The sequence below is a fragment of the Ahaetulla prasina genome, chromosome 1 (assembly GCF_028640845.1).
Source record: "Ahaetulla prasina isolate Xishuangbanna chromosome 1, ASM2864084v1, whole genome shotgun sequence".
NCBI classification, from domain to species: domain Eukaryota; kingdom Metazoa; phylum Chordata; class Lepidosauria; order Squamata; family Colubridae; genus Ahaetulla; species Ahaetulla prasina.
In genome coordinates, this window is record NC_080539.1 from 365,647,793 (window position 1) to 365,661,946 (window position 14,154).

At 42.8% G+C, this 14,154-nt stretch overlaps 1 protein-coding gene and 1 long non-coding RNA gene across 2 annotated transcripts; one reads left to right on the forward strand and one right to left on the reverse strand.

Annotated features, from left to right (window-relative positions):
* The first annotated feature begins 5,199 nt into the window (after positions 1-5,199).
* Positions 5,200-9,358, forward strand: GDF1 (growth differentiation factor 1). The gene is made up of 2 exons (XM_058163163.1): positions 5,200-5,473; positions 8,155-9,358. The coding sequence occupies exons 1-2, from the start codon at positions 5,200-5,202 to the stop codon at positions 8,961-8,963; spliced, it is 1,083 nt and encodes a 360-aa protein (XP_058019146.1). The 3' UTR covers positions 8,964-9,358.
* Positions 9,359-10,151: 793 nt separating this feature from the next.
* Positions 10,152-14,143, reverse strand: LOC131188294 (uncharacterized). The gene is made up of 2 exons (XR_009152755.1): positions 13,987-14,143; positions 10,152-12,644 (listed from the first exon to the last, which is right to left on the reverse strand). It is a non-coding gene; the product is annotated as an uncharacterized LOC131188294 (long non-coding RNA).
* Positions 14,144-14,154: the final 11 nt, after the last annotated feature.

The window sequence follows — 14,154 nt, forward strand, 5'->3', positions numbered from 1 at the left end:
CATTTGGGTTTTGCCGGAAAACAACGTTGATAGCTTCGTCTTCTTGCATTTATTTTATATCGGTGTTTTCTGAACATTTGCCAAGAAAGGCCTTTGGCAGTTTGCCTAATTGGACCAAAGTTTGTGATAGGACTGAAGAATTTGTGTTGGGAGGAATTTGATTTAATTTAGTTGAACTACGCTGAGAATGAAGTAATTCTCAGCTGTTCGAATAAAGTTTATTCGTTTTTTTCACTGAGTTTCCTATTACCTACTTGGGCCTGGGTCACAACAGATGATCCCACTGCCATCTTTTCTACTACATCTGATTGACTGAGAAGGAGGGACTATCCCAAAGTCAACCAATCAACTTCTGTGGCTGGATTGGGGACTTCAACCTGGATCTCCTCATTTCTAGCATCGTGGAGAATTTTTTTTCCCCTGCTCTGCTTTATCTTCACATCAGCTCTATGAAGTTGCCCAAAGAGTTTCATGCCGGAACACAGATTTTTCAAAACATTCTTAGTTTCACCAATAGATTGCATAGCTTTGTGGTTTAGTAGGAATATCTGTAACCCCACAGAGCTGGCATCCCTACACAACCAACCAAAAATACTGGTGCAGCTGGCTGCAACTACACTTTGGAGAGCAGAACCGCACCAGGGCCCCAAGGCCAGAGGTTGACAGGAAGATGTTTTTTTGGTGAGACTTCCACAGGATGGGGGAAAAAAATCCCGACTTTGATGTTTGCAAAGGTTAGATGAGGTAGATTAGATGAAAAGGGGTGGAGTAGCAGCAAATTTGCAATCTGTAAGATTAGGACCACAGAGGGCTTTGAAGTGCATAACTAGGGCATTTTTTTGCATGGGAACCGAGGGTGCATCAGGGGGATGTGAAGATTCATTGCACCAAAAAAAAAAAAGGGGGGGGGAGGCCTCAAAATGGCATTTCCGGAGACATCAAGGTGGGCGATTCCTTTCACAGGCTGTGAGGTTGATCAGAAAAGCTGCTGGAGTAGGAGATGGGAGATTCAGGTTGCAATATGTCCTCAACCCTAGAGACTCTGCAGGAACGTCAGAACACACTCCCACTTAGGATAATTGTGAATCCTACTCCCACCTAGGATAATTGTGAGAAAAAAATGAAGGATGAGATACAATATTCCCGTGCTTGAAATTTTGAACTACATGACATCTAATCAAGTTTCTGCAAGCCACTGGCCAGTTTTGGCAAGCATCTGCAGGCAGAGGGAGGTTTAATATCTTTTAGAAAGATAAGGGGGGGGGATGAATGATGAGCATGGCCAGATGAGACTCGACACTTGATTTTTTTTTTCTGGTTTTGGGGGTGATCCATTTTTTTTCATGATCCTGATCAGCCTTTGAAGAAAAAAATATAGCTGGAAGCAAAACCGCAAGAGAGTTATAATGCAGTCTCAGGTTACCACTTCCTACCATAGGACTAATCATTATTTAACTAGTTTATATACCAGCCATTTCGCTGTTTGGGGCAACTCTGGGCAGCTTACAATACAATTTTAAAAAGAGAAATATAAAAATGAGGAGTGCTGTGGGTTTTAACCCCCCCCCCTTTTTTTTTTTTTGTTAATGGCTCTGGTCTTTCTTCAGCAAAAGCTAAATGAAGGAAGGCAGAGAGGGCTTTGTAATGCAAATAGATGAACTTCCCCTTCAGGCAAGTTCAGGTTTTTAAGGTTCTACCATATCGCAAGATCTAAAATGGACAGCTAACATCAAAAAAGCACAACAGAGAATGTTCTTTTCTGCACCAACTCAGAAAGCTCAAACTGCCAAAGGAGCTGCTGATCCAGTTCTACAGAGGAATTATGGAGTCCGTCATCTGCACCTCTATAACTGTCTGGTTTGGTTCTGCAACCCAACAAGAAAGACACAGACTTCAGAGGATCATTAGAACTGCAGAAAAAACAATGGCTACCAACCTGCCTTCCATTGAGGACCTGTATACTGCATAAGTCAAAAAGAGGGCTGTGAAAATATTTACAGACTCCTCGCAGCCTGGACATTTAATCATCTCATCATTCCCATCACCCATCTCCTTCCACTTAAGTCTGTATGACTGTAACTTTGTTGCTTGTATCCTTACAATTTATATTGATATTGTTTCCTGATTGCTTATTTGTACCCTATGACTATCATTAAGTGTTGTACCTTATGATTCTTGATGAAGGTATCTTTTCTTATGTATAAGAGCATATGCACCAAGACAAATTCCTTGTGTGTCCAATTATACTTGGCCAATAAAAAATTCTCTCTTCTCTTCTCTTCTCTTCTCTTCTCTTCTCTTCTCTTCTCTTCTCTTCTCTTCTCTTCTCTTCTCTTCTCTTCAAGAAACTAAGGTTGTTGCAAAAAAGAAGACTTCTAGAAAAGGTAGTAAGTCAATCAATGTTCATGGTAACACATTTTTCATAAGAGTTTAGTTCACAAAATCCACCCAGAACGGCTGGATTTGAATAAGTCTCTGCAATATCCCTGCAGCTTTCTTATCATTATCCTTTCTTCATCTTTTCTTAACCCTGGTCTCCTTTCCTTAAAAGCCACAACTCTACATATGCAATTATTCTTTTGTCAGGATGATGTTCTGTCTATCTAAATGGACTGTGATTTGCAAACGCTTATCCAATCAGCATTATTAGGGTGTGAAGTTTCCACAAGATCCTATCCCTCCAGGGTCCTCCATGTGACCTACTGCTATTTAATCTCTTTTAAGATTATCTGAATGAAAGATAAAAGTGGGAAGCCAGCAAAAGCTGCAAATTAAAACAGCCTCACGCACACTCTGCAGTTCTAAAGTGTTTCAAATGTCTTCAAATAGTTCCACCAGGATTTAAAGGGCTTTATTTTCATAGAAGACATTGGACCCAAGTTTATTTATTTTTTTCTCCCACCTTATTTTTATAAGTAACCCAAGGTGGCAAACATATCCAGTACTCCTTCCTCCTCCTATTTTCTCCATAGCCCTGGGAAGTTGTTTAGGCTGAGAAAGTGACTGGTTTAAAGTCACCCAGCTGGTTTTTATGTCCAAGATGGGGCTAACAGCTTCCCAGTTTCAAGTCTGGTGCCTTAACCACTAGACCAAACTCTTCACAGGATGCACTGGCCACAAACTGGCTAAGCTATTAAAAAAGTTAATACGCTTATAAGTCCCAAAGGCGTATTGGGCTTTCTTGGTTAGTAAAGCATACGAGCCGATTCTCAATTATCTGGACTTTCGTTTTTTTCTTTGAAAACGTTTCGTTTCTCTTCTGAACTGAAGAAGCTTCTTGGATGAGAAGTGAAACATTTTCAAAGAAAAAAAACCCAAAGCAGTCCAGTTTCCATTTGGAAAAAGGAACCATGACCTAGATCAGGGGTGTCAAACTTGCGTCGTTACGTGACGTGTGACTTTTTCCCCCTTCGCTAAACTGGGCGTGGTCGTGGCCAGCGCATGACGCATCCAGCCCGCAGGCCACGAGTTTGACACCCATGACTTAGATGGTTGAGAATCCCCATAGACATAATACACCAAGCCTTGCATCCTGGTCACATGCTTTCCTAACCAGCTTTCTTAACTGGATGGAAGACCCCCAGAGTCCCAGCCAACATTGTCTTTGCCAAGGAAAGGACCATGGTCCTACAAGGCCCCTTCCAACTCTTGTTCACCTGACTCTGATGTGGTGTCAGCACATTGGCCAAGGCCCAAGCTCTGTGGGAAGTATTTTTTTAAATAGGTACTATGATTGATGGGTTAATGGTGGATTAATCTAGGTTGTTTTTTTCCTTGATTAGGTTCCATCTATTTGAAGAAATGTCCATCTGGGTTCAGTTCCAAGTGGGGATAAAGACACTGGAAACATGGAGACTGCTTGGAAAGATGGTTTAATGGTGGTCAGGATCACATGGCTTGAGTTCCTGAACAGAAAAGGGCTGAGATGCTGTGCGCTCCCTGGCTTTATGCTTTTTCTGAGCTTTGAACTTCCTGGGGCACAGGAAGAGTATCCTGATTGGTTGTCAGACTCTCAGGGGGTGAGGGTCTTAGCTAGCCTTGCTGCTGATATAATCTTCCCAGATGCCATGTGGTCAGTTTCTGTTGCTAGATGGGTCCTATTGTGTTGCAGATGATGGTCCCATTGACAAAGGTGGGGAGAATGAGTTTCTGTCTCTGACCCATTGACAAAGGTGGGGGGAGGCAGGAAGCTGCAGGGAGCTGCTTTGTCCTTAAAACATGTTTCTCCATTTCTCATCCATTGCAGGGGTCTCCAACCGTGGCACCTTTAAGCCTGGAGGACTTCAACTTCCAGAATTCCACAGCCAGCTTTGCTTTGCTGGCTGTGGGATTCTGGAAGTTGAAGTCCTCTAGGCTTAAATTTGCCAAGGTTGGAGACCCCTGATCCATTGCTTCTTGTTCTGAAGACAGAACAAGACACCATGGGTAGAACCTAATCAAAGAGAGAATCAACCTAAAACTAAGGAGAAATTTCCCACTAGAACAATCAATCAGTGGAATGGCTTTCTAGGCACTAGGGCAGGGGTCTTCAATCTTGGTCCGTTTAAGACTTGTGGACCCCAACCCCCAGAGCCCCTGAACCAGCAAAGCTGGCTGAGGAACTCTGGGAGTTGAAGTCCACAAGTCTTAAAGGGACCAAGGTTGGAGAGCCCTGCACTAGGGGACTAGAACTTGTAGGTGCTCCAACACTGGAGGTTTTAAAGAAGAGTTCAAACAGAGCTCTGTTTGAAACGGTAGGGTTTTCCTGTTTGAGCAGGGGGCTGGACTAGAAGACCTCCAAGGTCCCTTCCAACTCTGTTATTCTAAACCCCATCTTCATAGAGCAAAGTGGGGTCTGGTTTTTTTAAAAAAAACCTTGGTAGCTAAAGGCTATCTGTTGGTGGCTTGTAGCCTGAAGGCATCGGAGAAAGCCAGCCCCACTTTCCCCTCCTCCCCCTCACCTGAAAGCCATCCCTGCTGGGGAGGGAGGCCCGCCCATCATTGCCTCAGGGCCAAGTCTGCCCCTCCCCAGAGACCCTTTGGCCCACGGAGGGGGGAAGGGGGGTCCACCTTCAATGCTTAAAAGGCTGGATCTCCCCCCACCCCCAACTTCTCTTTCTCAGGCCGGCTTCCTTCCAACTCCCCAGGAAGGCAGCGGGGCCTTTTCCTCTCCAGCCGAGAAAGACGCATCTGGTCCTCGCTTCCCCCCCCCCCCCCTCCATGGGAACTCTGAGCCTGGGAGTCCTGGTGGGGCTCGGGGTGCTGCTCTGGATCTTCCCGGGGGTTGGAGCAGCGTTGCACCCTCAGGAAACGTTGCTCCTGAGATCCCTGGGCCTGAAAGCCAGGCCCAGCCCCAGGTCGCCCGCTCCGGTGCCGCCCTGGCTGTGGAAGATGTTCCAGAAAAGAAACGAGGAGGCCAAGGAATCCCGCAACCCGTGTTGGGTGGAGGAATTTCAAGTCCCTGGAAACGTCATTCGGGTCTTCCCCGACCAAGGTAGGTTAAGTTGGGGGGGGGGGGGAAACCGGGATGGGAGACGATTGTAAAAAAAAACAAACGTGCGAGGCCGCGTTAAATCCTCCCTCGCAGCCGCCCTTTTTTCTTCTTTTTTTAATCCAAGGAGGAGCGCAAATTGGCTGAAGCGTTTGAGGGCGCGCGCGCGCGCAAAACGCGCATCGCGGCTAACCCGGAGCGCGTGAATCTGGGTTTTTTTGGGGGGAACTCATTGAACCCCCAATCTGTGCGCGGATCACCCTGAAATTCGACCCAGGGTTAACCCGTATGAGTAGGAACATTGCGACTTGCAACCGTTTGATCTTTCCTTCCGGAGGTTTTGGAGAGGGAGCCCCAGGCGCGTTTGGAGAAAGGGAGCTCCTGATTTATTCAATTGACTTGCCGCGCTGGTTTTCTCTCATTTTATTTTTTGTCACAACAGTATACACAAACATCAATATAAAACAACAACACATCATATAAACATATATATATATATAAGCAAAAGTATGCAACACCTATATTAATTTGATATAATGAAAGGGAACAATAGGACAGGAACGGTAGGCATTTTTGTGCTCTTATGCGCGCCCCTTATCTCATCTTGCAACCTCCTTGATTTTTTTTCCTTTCTCAGGTTTTATTTTAGAGCAGCGGTCACCAACTGGTGGTCCATAGAAAAATTATTTTCATTTTTTATATTGCACTAAAAAGTATCTTTTTTTAAAAATCCATATTGCTGGTCCACGGGATTTAAAATTATGAATTTAGTGGTCCCCGAGGTTCGAAAGGTTGGTGACCCCTGTTTTAGACACGTTTGCAGAAAGAGCGCTCCTTATTTTAATAAATAAATTTAATAATAAATTGACGTGCCGCCCGGTTTTTCTCCCCTTTTTCTGGACTACGGACGGCTAATTCCTCCTTTTCTTTAACGGGGAATGCGCTTCATTATCTCAGCCTTCCAGTTACACACACACACACACCCCAAAAAAAAACAAAGCCTCGTGAAATCAATGAAATGGGCAAATCAAATGCCCAGCAAAATATTGAGGGTCAGTTGCCCTTATCGGTGGCATGGATATGCCATCGGCTAATCCTCTTCCACAGAAGCTGGCTTGTTGGAGCAAATCAAGTTAGCGGGTGTGGCGAAATGATTGGATTTGGAAAAGTTCGCCGTTTGAATCGCGTACTTGATTTGCAACGTGGGTGGGAAGCTGCACTAAGCGGCCGTTGGCATCGAACAAAAATGGGGCGATTGGTTAGGAGCGAGTTAACACGGAGGAAAACAAGGCGTGGGGTGGGGGCGGCGAGTGGACAAAGGCAAACCCACACTATATTTCTGTGCGTGACAATGGAACTGGTAATATTTGAGCCGTTTTAATAAGGAGAAAATGGGGAGGGGGATGGGAAATTAAACTACATTAAATTAATCCACTTTTCAAAATAGGCTTCTAAATGAGGTTTCCTACCAATAAGATAATTTTTTTAAATGTAGAGAAATATTGCATACTTGGAAGATGCAATATTTCTCTACTCCCCACCCCCCATCGTTATCATTTTGAAATCCCAAGAGTTGAGGCTCCAGGATCACCTCCCTCTCTGCATTCATCTTGCTCCCTTCCTTGCCATCTTTTTAAAAGTCAATTTCAACGTTAATATGTATAATTTAGAATAGAATTCTTTATTGGCCAAGTGTGATTGGACACACAAGGAATTTTTCCTTGGTGCATACGCTCTCAGTGTACATAAAAAGAAAAGATACATTCATCAAGAATCATAAGGTACAACACTTAATGTTTTATCATGTTTTTATTTGGTGGCAAGTCCCTAGAGTCACCTCTAGGAAAGATGGGTGGCATATAAATTTAATAAATAAATAAAAATATCACGAAGGAATAAAATCTATTTTTGAAGGGTAAAGTTGTAGCTTTAGAAGGTACATATCTAATTGCTGCTAAACACAGCTCCTGAAATCTGTATTAGGGCAGCCCTAATTAATCCAGTTAATTAATGGATTAAAAGAAAAATGCTCAGCTAGATGCCAAATGCTCAGTTGGTATTTTTTCAAGTTGGCTGGGTTTCCTTTATTTTTTTTTTCTTGCATCTGGCCAATTAGGCTTATTGCCTCATTTCATCAGTTTCCAGCATCCTGGAATGTGCATCCAGGAAAGACCAAACCAACCAATCAAACCAAATTCAAACCCATGGAGGTTTGCTTGGCTGAACAACTTTGGTGGTGGCCATACAGATTGTGTCGTAACAGTGGAACTAGGACAACAGCTCACTTAGTGACCATTCAAAGTTACGGCACTTTCTGACTTTCCCATTGCTTTTTTCATCACCATTGTAGCTGCAAATGGTCACTAACCCATCAAGTTACCTTGAGGGAAGCTGGGTGGCCTATAAATTTTATAAATAAAATAAACGAGGCAGTCACTAAACAAGGATTCTCTGTATATTTACAATGGATCTCTTCCTCCCCTGTTTTTCAGGAATGCCTCTGGTAGGCTGGCATAGAAGACTGATTAAAAACGTTAAGGTGCTAAAAATAAATTGAATTGTTAGTCCTAAATGTTTAGTGAGTGGCATTGTTTGTCTGATGGTTGTTCCCTTATCCCAAATGCTTTCTGTCTGGTTACATTCTGATGGCCCTAAAGTGCTTTTGATTTCTATACCCATTCTAGGACATTTGATCCATCGAGAAGAACCCGAGAGTTGGATATGCCTACAAAAACGGCTATATTTTAATTTCTCTGCACTTGAGGAAGGAGAAGAGTTGACCCTGGCCCAGCTGGAGATTCAGTTCAGCCATAACCAGTACCAGGGTTCCAGCTCGGTTCATCCCTTTGAGCTAAGCCTATATCGGGCTCCCCAGATGACCTTGCATGGCATGCACACCCATACTTACAGCCGCCAACTCCTGGTGGAGCAATCCTTCATCCACCTGCGCAAGTCCTTTGCCTTCAACCTGACCGAGGTGGCGAAGGAATGGCAGACTCCATCCAAGAACTTGGGCTTGTTCCTTGAAATTAGCCTCCCGGCGTCACCCGAGAGAAGCTTATGTTCCAAGCTCAATTCCATACTCAGCACCTCCCTGTTAGTGGTTTCCCTCACTCCTGGGCAGTGCAAAAGCCCCAGGAAAAGGCGCAGCACTTACTACATGCCAGTCTCTGCCAGCAACATTTGCAAACCCCGCCGGTTGTACATCAGCTTCACCGAAGTCGGTTGGGAGAATTGGATCATTGCTCCACAGGGTTACTTGGCCAACTACTGCCTCGGCGAATGCCCTTTTCCCCTGACTGAGGAACTCAACAGTACCAACCATGCCATCTTGCAAACCATTGTGCATTCTCTTGACCCCGCTGGGACCCCTCAACCTTGCTGCGTCCCTGTCCGCCTTTCACCAATCTCCGTCCTGTATTATGACAACAATGATAATGTTGTGTTGAGACATTATGAGGATATGGTAGTGGATGAATGCGGCTGTCGATGAGATGATTCACCAGGTTCTCCTTGCTCAGTTGCTGTTTCATCAGCCTCTTCCTGCTGTATCTTTAGTTGAGCCACCAGATGTTCAGTTACGGTCATCTAGTTCATGAGTGTATAGAGGAGCCACGTAGTTATGGGATCTTAAAGTGGGATGCAAAATGCTTTTGTCAAAAATTGCTGGAGTTGTGTACAATTTATGGGGAAGCTATGTCTTACAACACAATTAATCTGGTTTTAAACATGAGCTAAGTAATTAGTTAATTATCCCCAGGACCAAAACCACCAGAATTGGTTTTACAAAAGTAATATATTTTAAATCGCTGTACGATTTGATTTTAAATTTTTTATCAATTATCTTGGTTATTAAATAAAGAAAAACCCATTGTGAAGCTTGTGTTATTTGTTCAGGATCTTCCTTCAAACCAAATTCCATCAAATGTGCTTGCATGGTATTGCTTGATTTCTAAAATAAGACCAAACACCAAGCACTATGCTTATCAAAAGAACATGGGAAGAATCTGCTAGGCCAGACAATTTGTTTACAGGATTAGCCAACCAGTTGCTCTTGTACAGCAGGTAGACAAAGATTTTTCTGTGTTGGGCACATCCTTAGTATTTGATATTTGCAGTTATATTACTTCTGCAAACACTGCTGATGCTGCCATCCAGGGCTGCTTCTGCATGCATTCTTTAAATCTAGTAGCCACCATAATCTGATAGGAAAATTCTGAAATATCAGTGCTAAGTGTGACGGGCCACTAAGGAATGCAAAGGTATGTGTTTTTTGGATTCCGAACTTTCTTTTACTAACTACTAAATACATCTTGCTGAAGGGATGAGACTGGAGACAGGACTGGATTTTAAAATTGTGATATAAAATGAGGCACAGCATAGTTCCTGGTTAGCAAAAAAATCAGGTGTGGCTAATGACTCCAGTAAAAAGTCTCCAGCATAATACTATAAGGAATTCCAAGAGAAACTTGTTCATTTGCTCCCGAGTGCTAGTTGCAGGAATATGGTATACTCTTATTAAAACTTTAAAGAGGGTAATTGGCAATAGCCAATACAATTTTAAAAACATAAGATGAATGTGTGTGTGTGTAATATTGAACTGTTCTGACCGAAAGGTTCCTTGTAGGTTTATTGCTACACATCTTAACAACTAAACATCAGAATTTTGAGTCCCCAGGCACAGAATGCAAGCGTTTTTTATTAATTTGATGAGAAACAGATTTTAAAACAAACTGAGACAGAAAAAAAAATCAGCACCGCGCTAGCACTGATGTTCTGGTGGGGTTTTGCACTGAAACTCAGCATTTTATAACCTCTACAAAAGTGGGGGGGGGGGAAATCAACACGAAGAGGCAAGCATTGCTACCTAAGTGAAATGTGAGGAGGGAAGGGGAAGGAGGTTAGGAAGACAGTGGAAGGACGAGGGAGCTACACTTACTTAGTGGATTGCATTGCACAAAGAGGTTTAGCGTTTAGTCTAGCTCAAAAATCTACATAGCCACACAGCGAAGGGGATGGTAGAAGAAAAGAAATTAACAAGCAGTTCTCCAACAGTCGGAATAAAGATTCCACGTTTCAGGCAGGAAGGTGGCCTGTCTCCCTTTCCCATACACATGGTAGAAGTCTAAACTCTGGAGACGTTTTCAATTAGTAAGAACAATTGCAGATTTTCAATTCATGGGTTCCCCTCTTCCAAAACCTGCAATATAAAGCAAGGCCCAGTGAATGCTAAATGGGCAAAAGAAGCCAGATAGGCTTTCTTGCATAACGGTGTTGAGGGTTTGGTTTTTTTGTTTTGTTTTGGAGGGCAGGGCAGTGGGGCAAAAGTGGGAATGAACATTATACAAATGTCCAAATTTTTAAAATAAAAAAGGAAGAGGTTCTAAAGTTCATTCATGTAAAGCTAGGGGGATTCCTCAACATATACAAAAAGTTAAAATGGACGCTTAGAGCCCTTTTGATTGGAAAAGAAACCTAAATTCATTTTGTTTGGGGTTTTTTTAAATCCCACAACTGGGCAGTTGGTCAAACTGTCTCGGATAAAGGAACTCCACCTTTGGTGGCAAGAAAAATCAAACCAATCATAGGCTAACAGGCCAGCGTTCTCAATACTTTTAATGCAGATATGCATGCTTTCTGCTGTGAGCCAAGGTGACTTTCCATGGGTGTTTTTTTCCTTCCTTTCTTACTTTCTTTCATAAATTGCCCTTTTCCAGTTGGGATTTGAAATGATAAATCAAAGGAGCCTGACTGAGGGTCCTGCACCTTCACGTGGTCTCCAGCTTCGTTTAAACTTCTGATGCTCATTCCACAGCTGAACGTCAAGAAAAAAATACCCTTCATGCCAAAGATAGATTTTTTGCCCCAGAGTGGCCACCCTTAAAATATCTGCCTGCTCTTCCTCCCCAGACAAACTATCTTAATATATCATCAGAGAAGCTTTACTTCAAAACCAATATAATCCCCTGTTTCCACTACAGTTTTCCCAATGACGGCAGCAACTAATAAAAAAAGGCAGGTCAATCCCAGCGTTCTTCTTTCTCAGGGGCCAAAGGGCACAAAATACTCCTCTCCCTTTTGTAAAGCAGATACCTTAAACCAACAGCCCAGAGAAGAGCCCAGGCAGGAACCAATAAAAATTGACAACACCGTTCTGATTTCTCCACTGCACTGGCAGGATCCAATCGGCTTCCTTGCAAGATACCCCAAGAAGAGTTTGATTGACTGAAATCACACAGAAGAGATTTGTATTCTAACTTGCGTTAAACGTACAGATATAGATATATATATGTATCTTTTACGGTTGGTTGGTTGGTTTTTTTATGCATCTCAAAACAAGGATTTTCCTCCAGGTCCACTACCAAATTTCAGAGACAAACTTCTAAAAAAATGTCCAGTGCTTCTTTGAAAGAATTTCTTTAAAAAAAAAAGAAAAGAAAAAAAGAACCACCCCATCTTTGCCATTCGGGCTGTGGGTGAAGCCGCACGAAGCTCAAAGCCAGATCTTGGACAGCAAAACCCCCACATCTCAGAGTCGAGTACCAGTTACAGCTGGCTTCCCCACAAGCTTCAGGACGTTTTCTCTTGGATGGTGTGCTTGCTCCTAAAAAGGCCAACAAGGTCTTCCTTCCTTCCTTCCTTCCTTCCTTCTTTCCTTCTCTTGAAAACAAAAAACGGAGAGATTGGTACATGAACAACTCTGAGATGGGTGTTTTCCTCTCCCCACCTGTTCTAACTGTGAAACCCTGCTTGCAATGCGAACGAACGGAATGAAATGATTCTTCTAAGACCCTTCCTCTCTTTCTCAGTGGGTGTGTTGGTGGCAGGGGAGGGAACAGGGAACTTCGCTGACCACTCAGTTCTTCCAGGGCGAGTTAGTTCTCCCTCCCAGTGAGGTGCCAGTTGGTCCTCCGGTGCTTCTCTTCCCATCTCCGGTCAGTCTCCTTGCCTCAGTGAGCTAGCAGTGGGCTCTCTTCTTTCTCTTTCGCTCTCTCGCTCGTCTTTCTCCTCTCCGTTGGTTTCTCTCTTTTTATCCCTCTCTCTCCTGTTGCTCTCACAGAGTCGCTTCAGTTTTAGCAGTGGAAAACAGGTATCCATTTTATTTTATTTTTATTACCCTGAATAAATTGCTGTTGAACTAAGCTCCACATAAGCTTAGCTCTTCTCCTTCAACCTAAAGGGAAGACAAAAAATGTCATTAACATCACCAGATCTGGGTTAAATTTCTGAAAACTTTTCCTCATCAAAAATACTTCAAGGAATGGGCATAGCCGATCCATAATCATGTATTATCACTGCCATAATACTGCCCAGAGCCATAGCAGTCTGGGACAGCCTAGAAATGTTATAAACGTATTAGTAAAACTACAGTTAAATCTTAAACCAAGAAGACAGTGCCACCACTTCCAAAGTGGCACTTTCTCATACGTTGGCATTCATATTATTCAGATTTTATTCAAGAGGCCCAAATATGCTCAGAAGTGAATCATAAACTATGCTGTTGGTAGAATGTTTGTTTTCACAGTTGCTGGAGAACTGGGCCCTTTACATAATTAAAAAAAAACAACAACCCAAAATGATAGAAACAATTGATACTGGGAATTGCCTATACTTGCGTTTAATATGGAGAAAGAAACTGCCTCTCTCCCTGGCAATTCCATTCAGATAGCCTGATCAACAGCCTTTGGTAATTGCCCATCTATTAAGGTTTTCAATGTTTCAAAGACAGTGTATTTATTGATTTATGTCCATTTATTAGCTGTCCAACTCTAATGGAATCTATGTTGTGGTAAGAAGTTTCACCACAGAGTGATGCCTTGTATGAAATGCTTCAATGTGATCAGACATTTATTTACCCATTCAATTTCACAGGGGATTTCCAAACGGAGACTTAGGAGACAGAGAAAAACATTTTTTTTTTCAAATCTCAAAAATATTATAAAAGCGAGGTGTTTTTCTCAGCAGAACCTAATATTGAGGTTGCATTGGATCTGAAGGAAAAAAAGGGGAGTGTACTTTTGTGATCTTGGAACTTTTTCCTGAGTTGGGGACTAAAATTCAAAGCGAATTAGAAACTAATCAAGGAGAGAATTAGCCTAGAACTCAGGAGAAATTTCCAGACAGTTAGAACAATTAAATGGAATAGATTCCTCCAGAAGTTGTGAGTGCTCCATCACCAAATTTGGACAACCATTTGCCTAAAATGGTATAGGGTTCCCTGCCTGAACAGGGGGTTGGACTAGAAGACCTCCAAGGTCCCTTCCACCTCCATTACTCTATTATTCTCTTATAAAGAAGACAGCCTCTTTCTGTCTTCTCTAGTTGAATATTATTAGCATCTTCATAGCTACAAATTAAGTTAGCAATCTTAAATAAGCAAAAAGAAGCAAAACAATCCCAGAACACCTATTTACAGACTCCTCTCATGGATGGGAGGCTTGACTATTCAGAGCAGCTGAGAAGGCAAGAGATACTGATATTATCAAGCTGTTTTTTTACCCCATAAACCACCTTACACTCTAATACTGTGACAGCCCTGTCACTCCATGTTGATATGCGCGTTCCCCCTGGTAAGTTGAATCCTGCGACAGGGCCACATCAATCTGAGATTTAAACTCATCACCAAGGTAACTATCCTGAAGAGAGAGAAAAATAAACAAAATTTTAAATGAGCATTTTCCTCA